The sequence below is a fragment of the Thunnus albacares genome, chromosome 11 (assembly GCF_914725855.1).
Source record: "Thunnus albacares chromosome 11, fThuAlb1.1, whole genome shotgun sequence".
NCBI classification, from domain to species: domain Eukaryota; kingdom Metazoa; phylum Chordata; class Actinopteri; order Scombriformes; family Scombridae; genus Thunnus; species Thunnus albacares.
This window is the reverse complement of record NC_058116.1, coordinates 23661911-23678341: the sequence shown is the minus strand read 5'-3', so window position 1 is coordinate 23678341 and position 16431 is coordinate 23661911. Positions and strand designations below refer to the sequence as shown.

The window sequence follows — 16431 nt, the reverse complement described above, 5'->3', positions numbered from 1 at the left end:
AGGCTATTTAATTTTCACAACAAGAGAGGACACAGTCCAAAATGTTTTTGTTTCCTAAATCCAGTCTGGATATTGGGTAGATGCTGTGTTGTTAAAACATTGTATAATTGAAAAACTCCTCATGAATGAATGTGACTTTTAGGTCAGGAGTAATTTACTGTTTGAACTCATCTCGGAGTGAAACTCTTGTGTGATTGTGACATAAATCGTTAAAACAACTACTCTGCAGCCCTTCTGAACTGCTTTCCATCAAACCATTTCATTATTTTTCCCTTCTTGCTGCTGCAAAGTTGATGTATAACTTTAACCAAGCTACCGAAGGGGGATTCTTCATGGGGAATTGAGCCAAGGAACTCCCACGTGGGAGAACTAAATTAAATCATGTTGCAGATCAAAGGGATGCTGTTTATTAGACTGACAAACACGTCTTCGTCTAACAAGAATCAGAATATGTTATTGTCATGAATATTGAGGAAAAAACGAAGGGAATCAAACAAAGTGACCATTTGTATTTGGAAATGAATCCGGTGAAAATATGATAAAAAAAAGAAGACAGAAAACAAAAGATGTGAGGGAGGAAAAGAGGAGGAGTAATGAAGGGAAGAAGAGGCGAGAGGTGAGGAGCAGAGTAGAAGAGGAGTTAAAGGACAAGGGGAAGATAAAGAGATAGTCAAAAGGTCAAACAAAAAGATGAAGGGAAGGAAGAGAGGAAGGTAGAAGAGGAGAGGCAGGTGAATAGAAAGGGTGAGAAGGATAAAGAGAGATAGGGAAAGAAAAAAAGAAAGCGAGGGAGAGAAGGCTGACAGTGAAGGGTGACGATGATTGATGGTGACATTCCCCGGGTCTTTGTGGAGATGAATGTTTAATGTTGTGACGTTGGCAACCGCGCCTCACTACAGTAAATAATGAATCAACAATAAACAACAGCAGCTATACAGCCATGGTGGATGAGCTCTCTCAAGCTCTATAGCAGACATGAAAAGTGATTATCCAGAAGAAAATTCAATTATAGTATTGTTTATTCTATGTTTCTTATTTTTGCATCTATCTTTTTTAGCAGCTACTGCACTCCAGCGGGCTTTTTTAATACAGAAAGTTGGAGTCGATGAGAATATCATCTCTGGAGATCACAGTAACAGAAATAGCTAGATAATACACACCAGCATGAGAGCACTTAAAGCTCACACACACACACACACATACACACACACAAAAAGGGATACATGCACCAACAAACAGGATAGCTGAATAGTCAAGGTCTTTTTCACAGGTTGAAACACACTTCCACTCACACATGCTCTCATGTTAAGTCCACACATGGGTGCTCACACACTCCCACTGTGCTTTTCCTGATAACGGGGTCTTACAAAAGCTGTAAAGTACACCATTGTGGCTGTACCTGACCCATACACACATGCACACGGCTGCAGTCATACACATACACACATACAGATTTACAAACACGCACACAAGCCTGGTGAGAAAAATGATAAAAGTGCTAAATATAAATGATTGATAGGTGCAGCAGGGCTGAAATAAAATGAGATTAAGGAAGGAGTAGAAGGAGGGATAGGGGAACCAACACTTGTACGAGGCAGCGACAGGGAAGATTTAAGGGAAGGCCGAGGGGGAGAAAATGAGAGAGGGAGAAAGAAAAAGAGACAAGAGCAGGAAGAGCGGGTAATGGAAGCTGTCAGCAAAGGCAACAGAAGGACGGAGCAAAAGCAGAAGGAGAAGGAAGAAAAACAGAGCAGCACTGAGGAGGGATAGCTAGAAAGTGAGAAAAAAAAGTAGAGCCAGAGACATAAAAGTGTGATTTAAGTTAATGACATGTCACTGACTGACTGCTTTATGTCTGCCTTTATAGGCCTGTGTAGGGCATTATCGCATTCCCCCTGGCGGTGTGTTCATGTGCGCAATTGTCGATATGTCTATGCAGGGAGAGAATCAGACACAATACTGCATGGCTATTAGCAGGTATCTAAGGTTTTCTCTGCAGGTTATAGACATATTTTACTGCAGCTGCGACAGAGCGGTTTGTTTTTACCACTGCTTACCTCTAAAGTAACAAACTGTTGTCATCCTTCTCAACAAAAGGAAACTGTCAAGATTTTGCATATCACTGTTTATAGATTCGGCGTTTCTTTCAGGTTCACGATGGATTGCAGATATTACAAAGTAGCAGAGATGGGCAATACATAGGGAAACAGAAATGGCCAAAAGATATGTTGAATGGGTTCTCACTGCTGAGAGTAGTGAGAAAAGTAGGGTGATATATAATGCAATTGCAGGTGTTAAAATACGGTGAAAAATAGGTGATTTGAAGACAAGAACACGGGAAAAAACGTGATATATGCTATCTCTTTTGCCTGCTCTCTTTCTCTCTCTCTCTCTCTCTCTCTCTCTCTCTCTTTCTCTGCCACACACACACACACACACACATACAGGCATACACATGTAAGCAGTATCATATTGTTTTGGTGTGATTGTGATTTGTGTGGGTGCTGAAATAGCCCTCCTAGATAAGAGCATATCTATCCCTCTCAATGGCCACTACAATGGCAGCAGAGAGAGGCCCTAACCTAATAATGATACAGTGAAGCAGAGACACACACGCGCGCACACACACACACATTGAAATGGATTGAAACTCTCTCTTTTACCATTTCTATAACACACACACACACACACACACAAACACAGACAGTCTAATTAAGTTTTATCTATTTATAGTATTGAGCTGATTATGCTGGTTGAAATCGTGTTTGTTTGCCAGGGCTGCAGATGAAAGCTGAGAGCCTGTTACTCTCTGATGTTATCACCCACACATCACACTCTAGTATTATTCTATTAGGACTGAGTGTGTTTCATGTGTGTATGTGTCTGTGTGTGTGTGTGTGCATGTGTGCGTGTGTGCAATGTGTTTAGTGGGAGACAGAGAGGGAGGATATGTATATGAAAGAGCGAGGGCAAGAGTTTGAGAGCACATGAGAGTGGGTGTGTTGCGTGCAATAGATGATACGAAGGACAGGAAAGTATGAATAGAAGCTTTGGATGAATTGATGGATGGACAAATTACTGAATTATTTAGATTATATAAATGTAGAGAAAAGAACAAACTTTCCTTTCCACATTTGCCTGTTCTTTTTCCAGGAAATGAATTCCAAGGGAGTTATTTTTGTTCTGACCCTACCTTCTGACCCCCTGTAAAAGCTAGTATATCACTGGTATAAAACTTGGCAAGACTGCTACCATGTTTTTACAGGAGTGAGTCCCATGAGGAGGTTGGCCAAAAAAAAGTCAGGGAAGTTGCACAGTTAAAAGACGCTTCATCTGTCTTACCCGTAATCTGACAGCCGTAAAGCTCAAACCGCAGAGCAATGCCATTCTTCCACGTCTGAGGTCTGATTCGTACGAAGCGGGCCAGGACTGGCTGCGGGATCCGATTGAGAACCACCTCTGTGGGGTCAGTGTTGGCATGGAAAACCTACAGAGAGACAGGAAGAGAGGAAATTTAATAATATTATATTGATGGCTGTGGGGACTCTCTGTCTTTCCCTTGTTACCCTCTACAGGAAGGCAGAGGGCATGAGTGAGTAACACAGGAGCTCAGTGTCTGTTTAAGGATATTTCATGACAATACCAGAGCCTGGACACAAATCTTCTATGTCAACACAACAACAGAACAAACTTGATATCACTGAGTCTCAAATCACTGTTTTCTGGAAAGATATTTATCAAATGTAGGCCTAATTTGTGCTAGAATGAAATGCCATTTGCTTCTATTGTGTTGGGGTTGTGGTAGACTTTTTAGCAGCTCTTATCTCAAACAAACCTGAAATCATATATAGATACCACTAGGGCTAAGTGGAAATGTTATTATTGAACTGAGCAGTAGGAATACAATAGGTTAACATTTTAAGGAGTACCCTTATTTGCATTCTGAGAGTGAAATCAAATGATCTGTTGTCCTCAAGTTATATCTGTAATAACTGATTTTTTGTCCACTTGGGGGCAGCTGAATCAAGCAGTGAACATCGACGTTAGCATTCATTTGGAGTCATGTACTGGCCACCTGATGAATATAAGTTCAATATTCACTCTCCTTTTAGCCATGGTTTAGGTCTCTCGTAATTCCTGAGGGAAATATTTGGCTCTTCAGCTTCTAAAAGCTCCACTGTGTTCACCAGCTCATCGTTGACTTTGTCTTTCTGCCACTTGAAGCTGGGTGGTAGCTTCCAGTAAGGTTTTCAATGAAAACAACACTGATGAGAGTGAAGCAAAACAGTAAAGATGTGAGCCAGGAAACCAAAAAATAACAAGTAGAAAGATGATGAAACGGGGCTCTAGACTTAAGGGATAATTATTTCACGGCAAGTGACCTATACCATAAAAGTAGTCATGTGATCCATATTTAATATAAAGATATAGATGTTTGAAGTACAGAACTGGAGTTAAGATGTGATTAGCTTAGCTTAGTCAGGCTAGCATGGCTCTGTCCACAGTTAAACACCTTCCAATAACTCCAAAGCTCATTTATTTACACAATGTGTCTTGTTTATTTAACCGGTGCATAAATAAGTGTGAAAACTGTGTGATTTTAGTCACATTGACAACTCAAACATAACTTATCAGTCAACAGTTTAAACACTATTCTAAATCAATGCACACAAGATATAGGCCATTAAACAACAGGTAACCATAGCAACACAAGTTTATGATTCATGCTGCTCAGTTCAACATGAGTAAAACTGTGTATGTACATAACAGATATACTGAATGTAGTGTTTCTGTTCACAGAGGGTGGAATGAGTGCAAAGGTTTACTCAAACACACACACACACACACAGTCTGAGGGCATGCAGTGTGTAAATCAAGGGTGTAAGTATGTGGGAGAGCATCCTCTTCTCGCGTCCTCTTGACTTATCCACACACACACACACACACACACACACACACACACACACATAGGAACTACTTTGCACACAGAGAGCAAGGGAAAAACACACACGGTCACCCCTCAACGCACAGACATACTCGACATGATATTCACAAATACACTGCTTCCAGACACAACTATCTCACAGAGACACACTGCAGCGCAAACACACACACTGTCTTTCCACTGTGCCCTCCGAGCTCCCACACTTCCTACCATGTGCACACACACACACACACACAAAAAAATGATTTCCTCTTGAAACACGCACAAATACAGATAAAAAAGGAAATTGAATGCAAGAGCACATGGCCAGAGGCATTCTTTATGTCTCTTAACTCTGAGACTTTACATCTCTGTCTATCTGACAGTGTGTCATGTCTCTTTCTCTGTTTATGACTGTCATCTCTGTTGGGCTCACCACAGGAAAAACACAGCTATGCTTCTGTTCTCCCTATCAGTTCACTTCTTTCTTCTTCTTTCTGTATTTCTTTTTTGACATATTTCTCACTCTCTCTAATATATTTCTGTAAATTTAAGGGGGAAAAAAAAAAAATCCTCCGTGTTGTTTCATTACAGAACCTCAAAGACTCTTTTCCCTCTGTGCCTCTAACACTCTTTCTATTATGTTACATCAGTGCTGAACACACAACATAGTGTGTTTATTACAGAGAGCAGGCGACCTCATTCAGCAGAGTTAAAGGCCTTGCAATTACTTGGTTGGGTACAAATTTATAGACATTCGCTTTGTTTTTAGGTGTGTGTGTGTGTGTCTGCGTGTGTGTAAATTCACTATTTTACTCCTGTTCCAAATCCATTAAACAACAGGACCCTTCAGGGGTGGCAAAGTGTGGATGAAGGGGGTTTCTGACTTACAGGAAAAGGAGCAGGGTACTGGGCCAGCTGGGAATTGAATCCATGAACACTGGGTATACAATACAAAGTCAGACCCAGTGAACTCATGCCCTTTCACTGGCCTTAATACCAGAGACTGTGACCAGTTAAATGATGGAAAAATGCCAAAAGGCCCCCAAAGAGTTAATGGGATTGTGGTAGCTGACTGTAATTACAAGTGTATGTGTGTGTGTGTGTGTGTGTGTGTGTGTGCGTGCATGTGTGTAAGTGAGTGTGTCACTGTGTAAAAGTGTAATTATAAAGTCTCACTCTAAGGATTTGGGGCTGGCGGGTGCTTTCTGATTTCCCTTGGTGTGCAGTGAAACATTTCCTTAGCATGTGCACACACAAAAAAAAAAAACACACACACACACACACACACACACACACACACTGTCTTGTACATGTGTATGTAAGAGTACATTGACTTTGAATTTTCTGTGCATGTGTGTTTGTGTGAATGCATACTTTGTTACTGTCCTCTACCACCATAGTGTGTTTGTATATCTCTATACATGATGTCCATGTAAGCAATTACATTACATTACAGGAAAAGTACAATGTTTCGAACCCAAATTGGATCTTCATCACATGCGGAGATATCAAAGCAGTCTGTGGATATGAACCTGATGTCTGATCAGCTTTGTTCAGGGTCACCAAACAGGGCTGCAACTCTATTTCAACTGCTGCCAAAAGCAAACCTTCCGCTGTTAAAAATGTCGCACATTTACATTTACATTTCGTAATTTTGACAGATGCTTTTATCCGAAGCGACTTACAAGCGAGACGAGACAATCAAGTATTATTCCCCTTTATTATATCATGAATAGTAATAGTAGTAGAATAGTAGAATCAAATGATACCACAGCACCACCACAGACACAGAATATCTTTATAATGACTAATGAATAGTCTCTCAAAATATTCTGAATCAATGCTGAACAAACACCACTTTAAAAGCAATTAAAGGCTTTTCTGCCATGTGACTAAATATTGAGCCGTTAACACTCTGTTTGGTTTATAAATTCATGTTGATGTCATCACTTAAACAATGTGTAATGTGTGTAACTTATTTGTTTTTGCTTTATAAAGAGCCATATATCTAAACCCAGCTGTTTTTAGACTGTTAGGTCAGACTAAAACATTATGATGTAGGTCGATAATGTACATCATAGTAAGTGGTGTCACCCTGATGTCAACCTGTGACTTTGAATACATAATGAATTTGATTGATTAACTGACTAGAGGTGACAATAGACAAATGTTTAAACATAACTTGAGAACACTAGTGATCACAAAATGTTATCTGGGTATAAAATAAAGCCCCTCCCCCACAGGTTTTGGCTCTGCAGTGAGAATCCACAGTGAGGAGGTGTAAGAGGATACGTAGCATCCTGGAGGTCTTAAACTCCTAAATTCACTGTTAACAATGTCTAAAAGGCTTCAATAACAATCAGCTAATGGACTGTGTGTGTGTGTTTCGTGCAGGTTTGTTAATGGTCTGATGTTAAGAGACGAGGCAAGCTGACACCGGGAACGCTGTGGGGTGAACAGCCTTTACACCTCTTCTCTCTCTCTCTTTCTCACACACAAATAGGCCAACACGGACAAGCAGACATGTGGTTTAACACAACGCTACAAGAACAATCCCAATCAAAAGATCCCTATTCGAATAGTACTTTCATCCCTCGGCGAAGTTCAAAGGTGACAAATGTGGAATGAATACTGTTTTCTCTTTTATTTACACTCTCCTGCTCTTCTGAATAACAATCGTGTGCGAGGCAGAAGGACACAAAATTGTGTAGCTGCTTCTACGGTAGTTTGTAGTCAAAAGGCGACTAACTGGGGGCTAACCTAGCGCTACAGGATAGAAAAAGAGCATGACGAGGAATATGTTCACCTCATGGGAAAGGGAAGAACAGGTGTGTGTGTGTGTGTGTGTGTGTGGCCATGTCATGAGCCTGCAGGGCCACAGTCAGTCAGCCAGCGAGGACCAGCGTAGACACGCTGAATTATTCAAATGTCCGTGCTCTGTGTGTGTGTGTTTTGTGACTATGTGTGGATAGAGTTATAAAATAGTAAAACACCCCCCCATCTCCTCTCATTTCATCACACAAGGACATATACACATACACACACACACATAGACTTCAGGGAGGTAACCTGTGTTCGACAGCAGAATCCTATGTGATGGTGTGTGTGTGTATGTGACAGTACAATCCACAAATCTCACAAACCAAATGACACATGGCACCCCTATAATATGCCCCTTTGTCCCCTCCCTCTCTTTTTTTTCTCGGCTTTTCTTCCTTCATTTGTCACAAACTCTTTTCTGCCTCTCTCCTTTTGACCTCACTCTCCCTCCTGCCTTTCCCTCACCTCTCAGCCTTCCTCCCTCAACTCTGTCGTTTTATTTTCTTTCCCTTCTCCTGACATCCTCCCAGGCTGCGTTGCTGAGACCTCTGATCTATCCAGAGGGACTTGTGGTCAACACCCTTGTCTGCTATTCTCATTATTCCTCCTCTCCTCCTTGCCTCTGTTCATCTGTCCATCCCTCTTTCTTTTACTCCCTGGTTCCCTTGTGTACACTTCTTTCCCCCCCTTCTGCCTGTTTCCTTCACTCACTTGTTCCCCTATGAACCTCGCTTTTCTCCCTCTGGTTTACAACTCTCTTCCTCCCTCCGCATCGCTCAGTTTCTCCTCTCTCTCTCTCTCTCAGCGGTCCAGCAGTCACTAAACCGCTCGACCTTTTGCTTGTGTCTTTCTTTCTTTCTCTCTCTGCTAATTTCTTTTAACTTCACTACTCTTTCCATTCATCACAATCTCCTTCCCTGCTCTCCCTCCCTCTCATTCCACCTACATCTCCCTCCTCCACCTCTCTCTCTCTCTCTCTCTCTCTATCCATCCTCCCTCCCACACTCTAAGGTGGGAATAGGAAGTCTTGGCTAAGGTCCAGTGTTGTAATGGCCACAGACAGCACTGCCTGCAGCAATTCAGTAGGGCTATGTAATGACATTTGTACCACGTCGAGCTTAAATGCACCTCTACAGCAGAACGTCTCAAAGTCTTCCAGACAAAAAGTCAAACTGAGACAATGAGACATAATTTCTCAAATTGAGACCTCAGTCATGGAAAAATGCTGCTTTTTCTTTTGTCATGTACCTCCCATAACCAAGCCCACCGCCAGTTTTATTCACCGAATCATACGCTCGTTCAAGTTATACAGATAGTGTCATTATTTTTTTTCTCTTCCTATTTAATGCAAGTTTACATGAGCAGTCGAATGAACTGACATGACCTGATCATCAAAAAGGAGGAAGAGAGGAGATGATAAGAAAGACAAAACCAGGAAAAGTTAAAAAGTGAAAAATTGTCTTTTTTTTCCAATAGAAACACAATGCAACATATTGCTTCTGCAATAATGATTTGTAACATCATCCGGCTTGTGTGTCTCTCTGTGTCTTTTACTTTGCCCATCTGTCTGTTTCCTTCCCCTTCTTTCTCGGGTGCATGTCTGGAGTCAGTATCTGTCATTTTTGAACCTGTCAGTTGAATGTAGGAACAAATGCTGTAAGAATATTACTTTCTCCTTTTCTGAAAAAAAAAATCTGTAAGTTAACATGTATTCCATATGTCCCATCTGGTTCACAACAGGCCTTTAATGACATTATCAAATACATTACAGATCACACAAATCATCATGATGTTGTGTGACAGTTGCGCCGCCCCTATGGGCCGGCTCCCAGATGTTAGAAAGTAGAGTGTGTGTATCGAGTGTGTGTGTGTGTGTGTGTGTGTGTGTGTGTGTGTGCACTTTGTCTACGTTATTAAGAGTTACTGATCTGAGACAAATGTTAACACATGACAAAAAAAAAGAGTTGTAAACATACATCTGTCCACATGCATGCATGTTTTTGTGTATGTTCCTTTTATGCACATATATAAATAACTGTGTTGTGCTCAAGTGTGTGTTTGCATGAGAGCACACTTTGTGTTTCTTTCTGTCCATGTGGCTCCCATTAAATTTTGTCCTCCTTCAATGCCTCTTGCTCATAAAGCACTAATTCAACAATTCTTCTAGATTAACACACACACACACACACACACACACACACACACACACACACACACACACACACACACACACACACAGACAAACCCATCACTGTAGCAAACCAGAATGTCATTTGTTCAAGCAGCATAAACTATGTATTCCATGATGACTTTCTCAGAAACATATGGGGGGAGGGAATACGGAGAGAATGATGGACTGTCAAGGGAAGGAAAAGAGGAGAGATGGAAAAGAATGGAAGGATAAGGTGAATGAAGATGTGAAGAGAGTAAGAGAGTAGACAAGATGGGAGGGTTTGATGGATGAAGAGATTTTGAGAGAACTAGTGAAGGGGGTGAGTGAATGAAAATGTCAAGTGAGAGATGGATGGATAGATGGACAGTCCAGAGCAGGTTCAACAAGTTAAGCGGAAAGGAGTGTGGGGGGGGGGGGGGGCACTTTTTATGTTGCTGGTGTCTGTAGAAAATCTCAAAGGTATGCTATAAATAAATAATTCTTGTGTAACTTCAAGTTCAGACGAAGAAAAATATGACATGCTTACACTTGATCCCTGCATTAAGTGAGTCAGGCTCTGCTCTCAATTATAAAAACGATTTCCTTGAATTATCCTTTAAATGCAGACGCAGCATTTCACACACCCTAATGATAAAACAGTCTGCCAAAAGATCTTCTTGGCCACTGCTGTTGAGTGATTTATTCATCTTTCTTTAATAAAACACACACTCTCACTTACACCCCAAACGATAACATAGACAGTCAGGATAGCAAGGCCGCTGCTGACTCGCCGTCTGAGGTATGTCAGCTGAGAAGGGACATCAGACACCAGGTTGCTGACACCATCGTTTCATCATCAGATAAATGACCATCACCTTCTACATCTTTTTTTTTTTTTTTTTTTTTAGTTGTCTCCTCAAACTTTTCACTCTGCTTCTTCTTTCGTGTCCTCTTCTTCAGAATATGAAGCACCATAACATAAAGACCATATTGTAATACAGTATACATATATATCTAGTTAATGTCCATAATAAACCCATAAAACAGTGATATACAGTAGTGGATCAAATGACACGAGTGGCGACCCAGAGCTGAACCATGAGATTACTGCACAGACTGAACTCACCGGGGGGCCCAACGGCTCAAAAGACCCTTGGCAGTTGGTTAGAGGTTTTTAGCACGTGTGTTTATGTGTGTGTGTGTGTGTGTGTGTTTGCTAGACAAGGGAGGGTTATTCTACCAGAAGCTGCCGCTGATTTAATCTAAACCAATCCTCCTCTAAGACACAGACATGCATATGCACATGCACACACACTCCTCTGTGTCTCAGCCCTGAAGCGTCTTTCCAGGGTTATCAGGGAATCAAGGGGGGATTATGGGTAATGACACCAACAACTAACCTCAAAACATAATCATTAATCCATTTTACATATTGGATTTTTATTGTTTAGCCTGGTGACAAAAGAAAATTGCTATTTGACTGACAACACAACTGACTGAGTGGTGAACTGAATGACTAGTTGAGTCATTTCACCTTCTTTAAATCATAATTCTTTCTAATGACGGCAAAATGTGTTGATTTACTACTGCATAATGCACCATTTAAACAACCATTCAAAATATATTATTTCTCTATTCAACCTAACCTTAGAAAATGTACTGCAATATCTGTAAACTTAATTAAAAGACTTACTATTTCTCCTTCCTTTATCAAGACTTTTTTTTCCCCCTAACTGCCTTTCTCCACATCTCCCTATGTTTTATCCATCAATCACTTCTCTGGGAGTTAGCTGCAGCTATAAGCCTTATGGAATCTGCAGTTCACGGAGGAAACCCAGATGGTTAGACTAGATCTCCTGTTCCCTCTCAGAGTTTTGAGAAGCATTTGTATGTACGCATCTGTGAGTGAGCATACATGCATTATTGTTCATGAAGGAATAAGGGTTTATAGGCTAAAGCTAGACGTGGCGTTAGACCGCAGGACATGTGTGACCGCTAGCAGGGGGAAGAACGGCTGTGATGGAAAAACCAGCCGCAACCACTGGAACAACGCTGGAACGCTCCTCTGCTTTAATTGCAGTTGCAACCATTTTAAAGACCTTCATTACCATCTGCTATATTTCTACACAGAACCCCCAGACTGTAGCACACTAACTGATGACACATCATGCCTTAACACCTCTGAGAGAAACAGCTTAGAAACCAGTCCAATCAGGTCAACAATAGGCAGAACTTTGACCAGTAAATAACTGAAACCAGATGGGATGTGAAAAGCAGACTGCGCAGTGTAAATGTAGTTGCATGCAATGATGTAAGGTATCACTTGGAGCTTGGGGACGTGTGCTGATTCTGGCTTGGTCGTAAACCCTTAAATGAAGCCAACTGAACGGTGGTGGAACGGCTGTAATTGCAGACACGGGTTGAATTTTGGGCTTGTGGTCAACTCTTGCTGCATATATTCCATCTCAGATTTCCCGTTGCCTCGTCCATGTGTGTGCATGTCAAGGCATCTGTGTCACCTAAGAACATCCAGACTTTCTCTAGTTGCCCTAACGACTTTGTGGCCCTTCCCATGGCAGGAATATGTGCGCATGTGGAAGCACTCTATGTGTGTGTGTGTGTGTGTTTGTGAATGTGACTGAGCTTACCTTATGATTCTTGCCATGTCTGTAGACCATCCAGTCCTCTCCATTGGTGCTGACCTCCAGCTTGAACGTAGTGACATAGTAAGACTTTTGTGTTTCCTTGGAAATGGCGCCCTGTGTGGCGATGCCTGTAAGCACCTTCAAAGTGTGGAGGTCCACCTGTTGGCGGGGTAAGACAGAGAAAGCATTAAAATCACCTAGCACACATCCACAGACGATTGCATGTGCACACATAGTCTTTTCTGTCTTCATACAAACATTCATGGACCCACTCTACTAAAATGTTTGTTGTCAGGCAAAGAAAATTGGTTGACCAAAAAACAAAAATACAGTGAAACAATGGAAGTACAACTAAACTAACAATAAGTGTCAAGTTCAAAGAAAAATTTCGAAATCATCTAAATCTTACTGAACATAACTCCGCCAAAATGTCCTCACACTGAGGGTGAACTGTGTAAAAAAAGACATAAACACACAAATATACAGTTGAACTTATCAGCATCTCCCTCTCACCTTCACCCCTCTCCTCCTCTCTGCTCCTCCTCATCTCCTTTTTTCCCCCTCTATTCTTTCTCTCTCTCTCTCTCTCTTTGCTCTCTGTGCCTCTCTCCTGGCAGATCGATAGTAATGACCTGGGGCTCATTTTAATTTCCTCCCATACAATAGCTATAATCACCTCCCCATCCTGATTGTGGATGCTGCGCTACGTGTCTGGCATGCTGCTAGCTGTGTTGCATTATACGTGGACAGCATTGTGTGCTGGATGGAGGCTTCAAACTCCTTCATTCCAAGGTCCCTCAAGTAGATACGCATTTGTTTTGCTCCGCAGTTGCAAAAATGAAAGGATCAAGTGGAATAGAAAGTAAGAAAAAAGATACCTCAGTGGATTCTTTCAATTTGTGAGGGAATCTGTTTCGACACTGCTTCAGTGTCGGCTTCAATGGACCAAATGTTGTAGGTTTGAAAATACCGTTGAACGAAAGTATATAGCTACGTTGAGGATTATAATCAGCATTGTTGGCAACTAAAAGAAACCCAGCAAAACAGGATATCAATTTCCTGTAACTTTTTGCTGCTGTGAAACTAATTTTTAACATGACTAAGTGGGCTCTACATCGCTGAAAACCTGAAGTAGTTTGTCACTATATGTAGACTACTTTCTCCTCAAGTTTAACATGACTTTGTTGAGGCTTATTTTGCATTTTAAAGCTCTCAGTTCAAGTCAAAATGCTGGGACAGTGATTACAAATCCAAGCTTGTGCTTTACAAAACAAAAATTTCGATGGAAGAGAATAAGGAATGCAGACAAATAAAGAGCAGAAGATGAGAAAGGTTCTACTGTATATTATGACATTTACTCTCCTCCATTAGAGCTGTTGAAACCTGTAGATTAATCAGAACTGGTTGTGTGTGCACTGGTTTTGTGTGTGTGTGTGTGTGTGTGTGTGTGGTTGCGTGTGTGTGTGTGTGTGTGTCCTACAGGGGTATAGTACAAAACACTGGGGGAGGTAAAATGCTGCGTTTGTTATCTGTCAGAGAGACAGGTGTTTTAGATTACTTCCAACACACACACACACACACACAGACTCACACACACACACACACACATAGGCCTGTACGCTTAGGGCCAGACACAGATCCACCTAGACAACTAATCGATAGTCCGGAACCGAGGAGAGGAACAGATGAGAAGAAAAGAAGGGGTGAGGAGTAAGGGAGAAAGAGAAGGAAGAGAAGGAAGAGAAGGAGGTGAAGAACAAATGACAGAGAGAGAGAGAGAGAGAGAGAGAGAGAGAGAGAGAGAGATGCTAAGTGAGCCTTCCCCGGGAAGGTTCCTCATCAATCACAGAGCTGTTAGAATAATGGAGCCACCAGCATTCACATCATCAATCTGCACCACACCTCACTGGACCACGCCAGTATAGAATAGAATAAAATAGAATAGAATAGAATAGAATAGAATAGAATAGAATAGAATAGAATAGAATAGAATAGAATGGCATAACCCTAACTGGCGAAAGCACCCCTAGAGAGAGATTTAAACCACACACGTGGCCCTTGAACCAACATGGCAACACACACATGCCTGAGCCGCATGGGCACACATATGCACACCCACACACAAGCACACAAGCACACACACACACACACACAGCCAAACACAAATGCATGAACACACACGTACACCCTCAGATATAAGAGAGAGAGAGAGAGACCACAGGGTGCAAGATGCAAGAAGGAGAGGCACGTTGGCATTTATGACAGCTGCTTGTCAAGACAGGAGCTGTTTCACACACATGCGCACAAACACACACACACACACACACATGCGGGGGCCTCGCTCTCTGCTAGGTGTTAACGCAGGGGAACAGCTGAGAGCCTCTGTGGAACGCAGCGACCCAACCACAACACCGGTGACCAGAGAGAAACAGAGAGACAACATGAAAGAGGTACAGTAGAAGCTGCATTTCCAGCCAACTGTTAAGCCAATTTTATGCAAACATCTGATGTGTCACAAACAATAGAATCCAAATCAAGGGTCCTTCCATGGATTGAGAGGATTATACAGGCAATCTGAATGTAAAAATATATGTATATATATTGAAAATATGGAAGGAGTCCTTCAAGAATTTATCCATACTAAGCAAATTTTTTAATGTCAGCTAATTTTGCAAGTGGGCTGGAGAGAATTAGTTGTCAGCTGCAGGGGAGGAAGTGCAAGACCGATGGGACCTTGGCCTCGTGCTGCCTCATGGCTGCAGTCCCTTCCTGTGTTTGCTGGCCCAGAGTTTGGCCACAGTGGATCTCTAACAGTCAGAACTACTGCTTCTAATACACATCTGTCCCTAGCTATCTGCAATTGTGATATTGTTCCTACACATTTATGGAGGATGTGCTCTCCATACACAAATTATAATGAGAGAAGCTGTCCAAAAGTTGACAGTCAGGTGCAGATAGCAGCAAAAGTAATTTGTCTGGTTCTTGTTTCTCTGGGCAAAAGACAGATCCCATCAGTGTTAACTGAGCACTAGAACTGAAATTATATCTGGAGCTATCTAAATACAGCCTTTAAAGAGGATGGAAGACCTTAGCCTTGGTAGGCTAGCTTCAGCAAGCCTAAATTTTGCGAGCTCAGTTTTTTTTGTGGTGTGACTGTGCAGAGAGATTTGGTCAGGAAAACTGAGAATCAAGCACTTTGCAGCCAGACCAGTCAGCACTATAAGGAAAGTTAAGGTGATGAAGTTACTGGCTCTCTTCACTCTGTAAAATGATATCTGAATTGTGTATTTTGTCACACTTGATTCAGATTTATTCACTATTTTGGTCAAGTTTATACAACAGGCACCCCAGTGTTTGTCCAGTTAGGTGTGGGAAGGGTTAAAGTTAATGTCTAAATGAAGGAAAGCACTTCTTGATTGTTAGCAAAGTAAAAATTGTACTGTAGGCTGACTTTGCGATGCTACAAGACTGTGACACCCAAGAAGATAAGCTGTTGTTTACTGGTGTCTTACTGAGAAGTGCCTTGCTGGCTGCTTTGAATCCATTTCTGTCTGAGAGGTGAATGAACATCACACTCCCTTTCCCCCCCTTACCCAGACAACCTCATAACTCAGGCTTGGCAAGAGGATGGCATAAAGTTGGCACATTGATAGAATACAGGGGAAACAATGCCTTACCCAGGCATCTAGCTGCTAAACCTTGATATAACTACACAACCCACTCTCTCTCTCTCTCTCTCTCTCTCTCTCTCTCTCTCTCTCTCTCTCTCTGCATGTGCCACACATACACTGACACAAATATAGCTGTGGTAGAGTTATTATGTGCGACATGTCAACACAAGGAAAAAGATGCTGTTAAAATAACAGTGCAATCTGTTTTTAGTTTAG

The 16431-nt window shown here is 41.7% G+C and overlaps 1 protein-coding gene across 3 annotated transcripts in view; it reads right to left on the bottom strand.

Annotated features, from left to right (window-relative positions):
• The window catches only part of LOC122992104 (neuropilin-2-like), a 98951-nt gene that overhangs the window by 40761 nt on the left and 41759 nt on the right, over positions 1 to 16431 (bottom strand). For all 3 annotated transcript variants that reach the window (XM_044365702.1, XM_044365704.1, XM_044365703.1), the window contains exons 7-8: positions 12548 to 12703; positions 3343 to 3487 (exon numbers count right to left, since the gene is read on the bottom strand). In XM_044365702.1, the coding sequence (XP_044221637.1) occupies positions 3343 to 3487; positions 12548 to 12703 (301 nt within the window). The remainder of the gene's footprint in view (positions 1 to 3342; positions 3488 to 12547; positions 12704 to 16431) is intronic.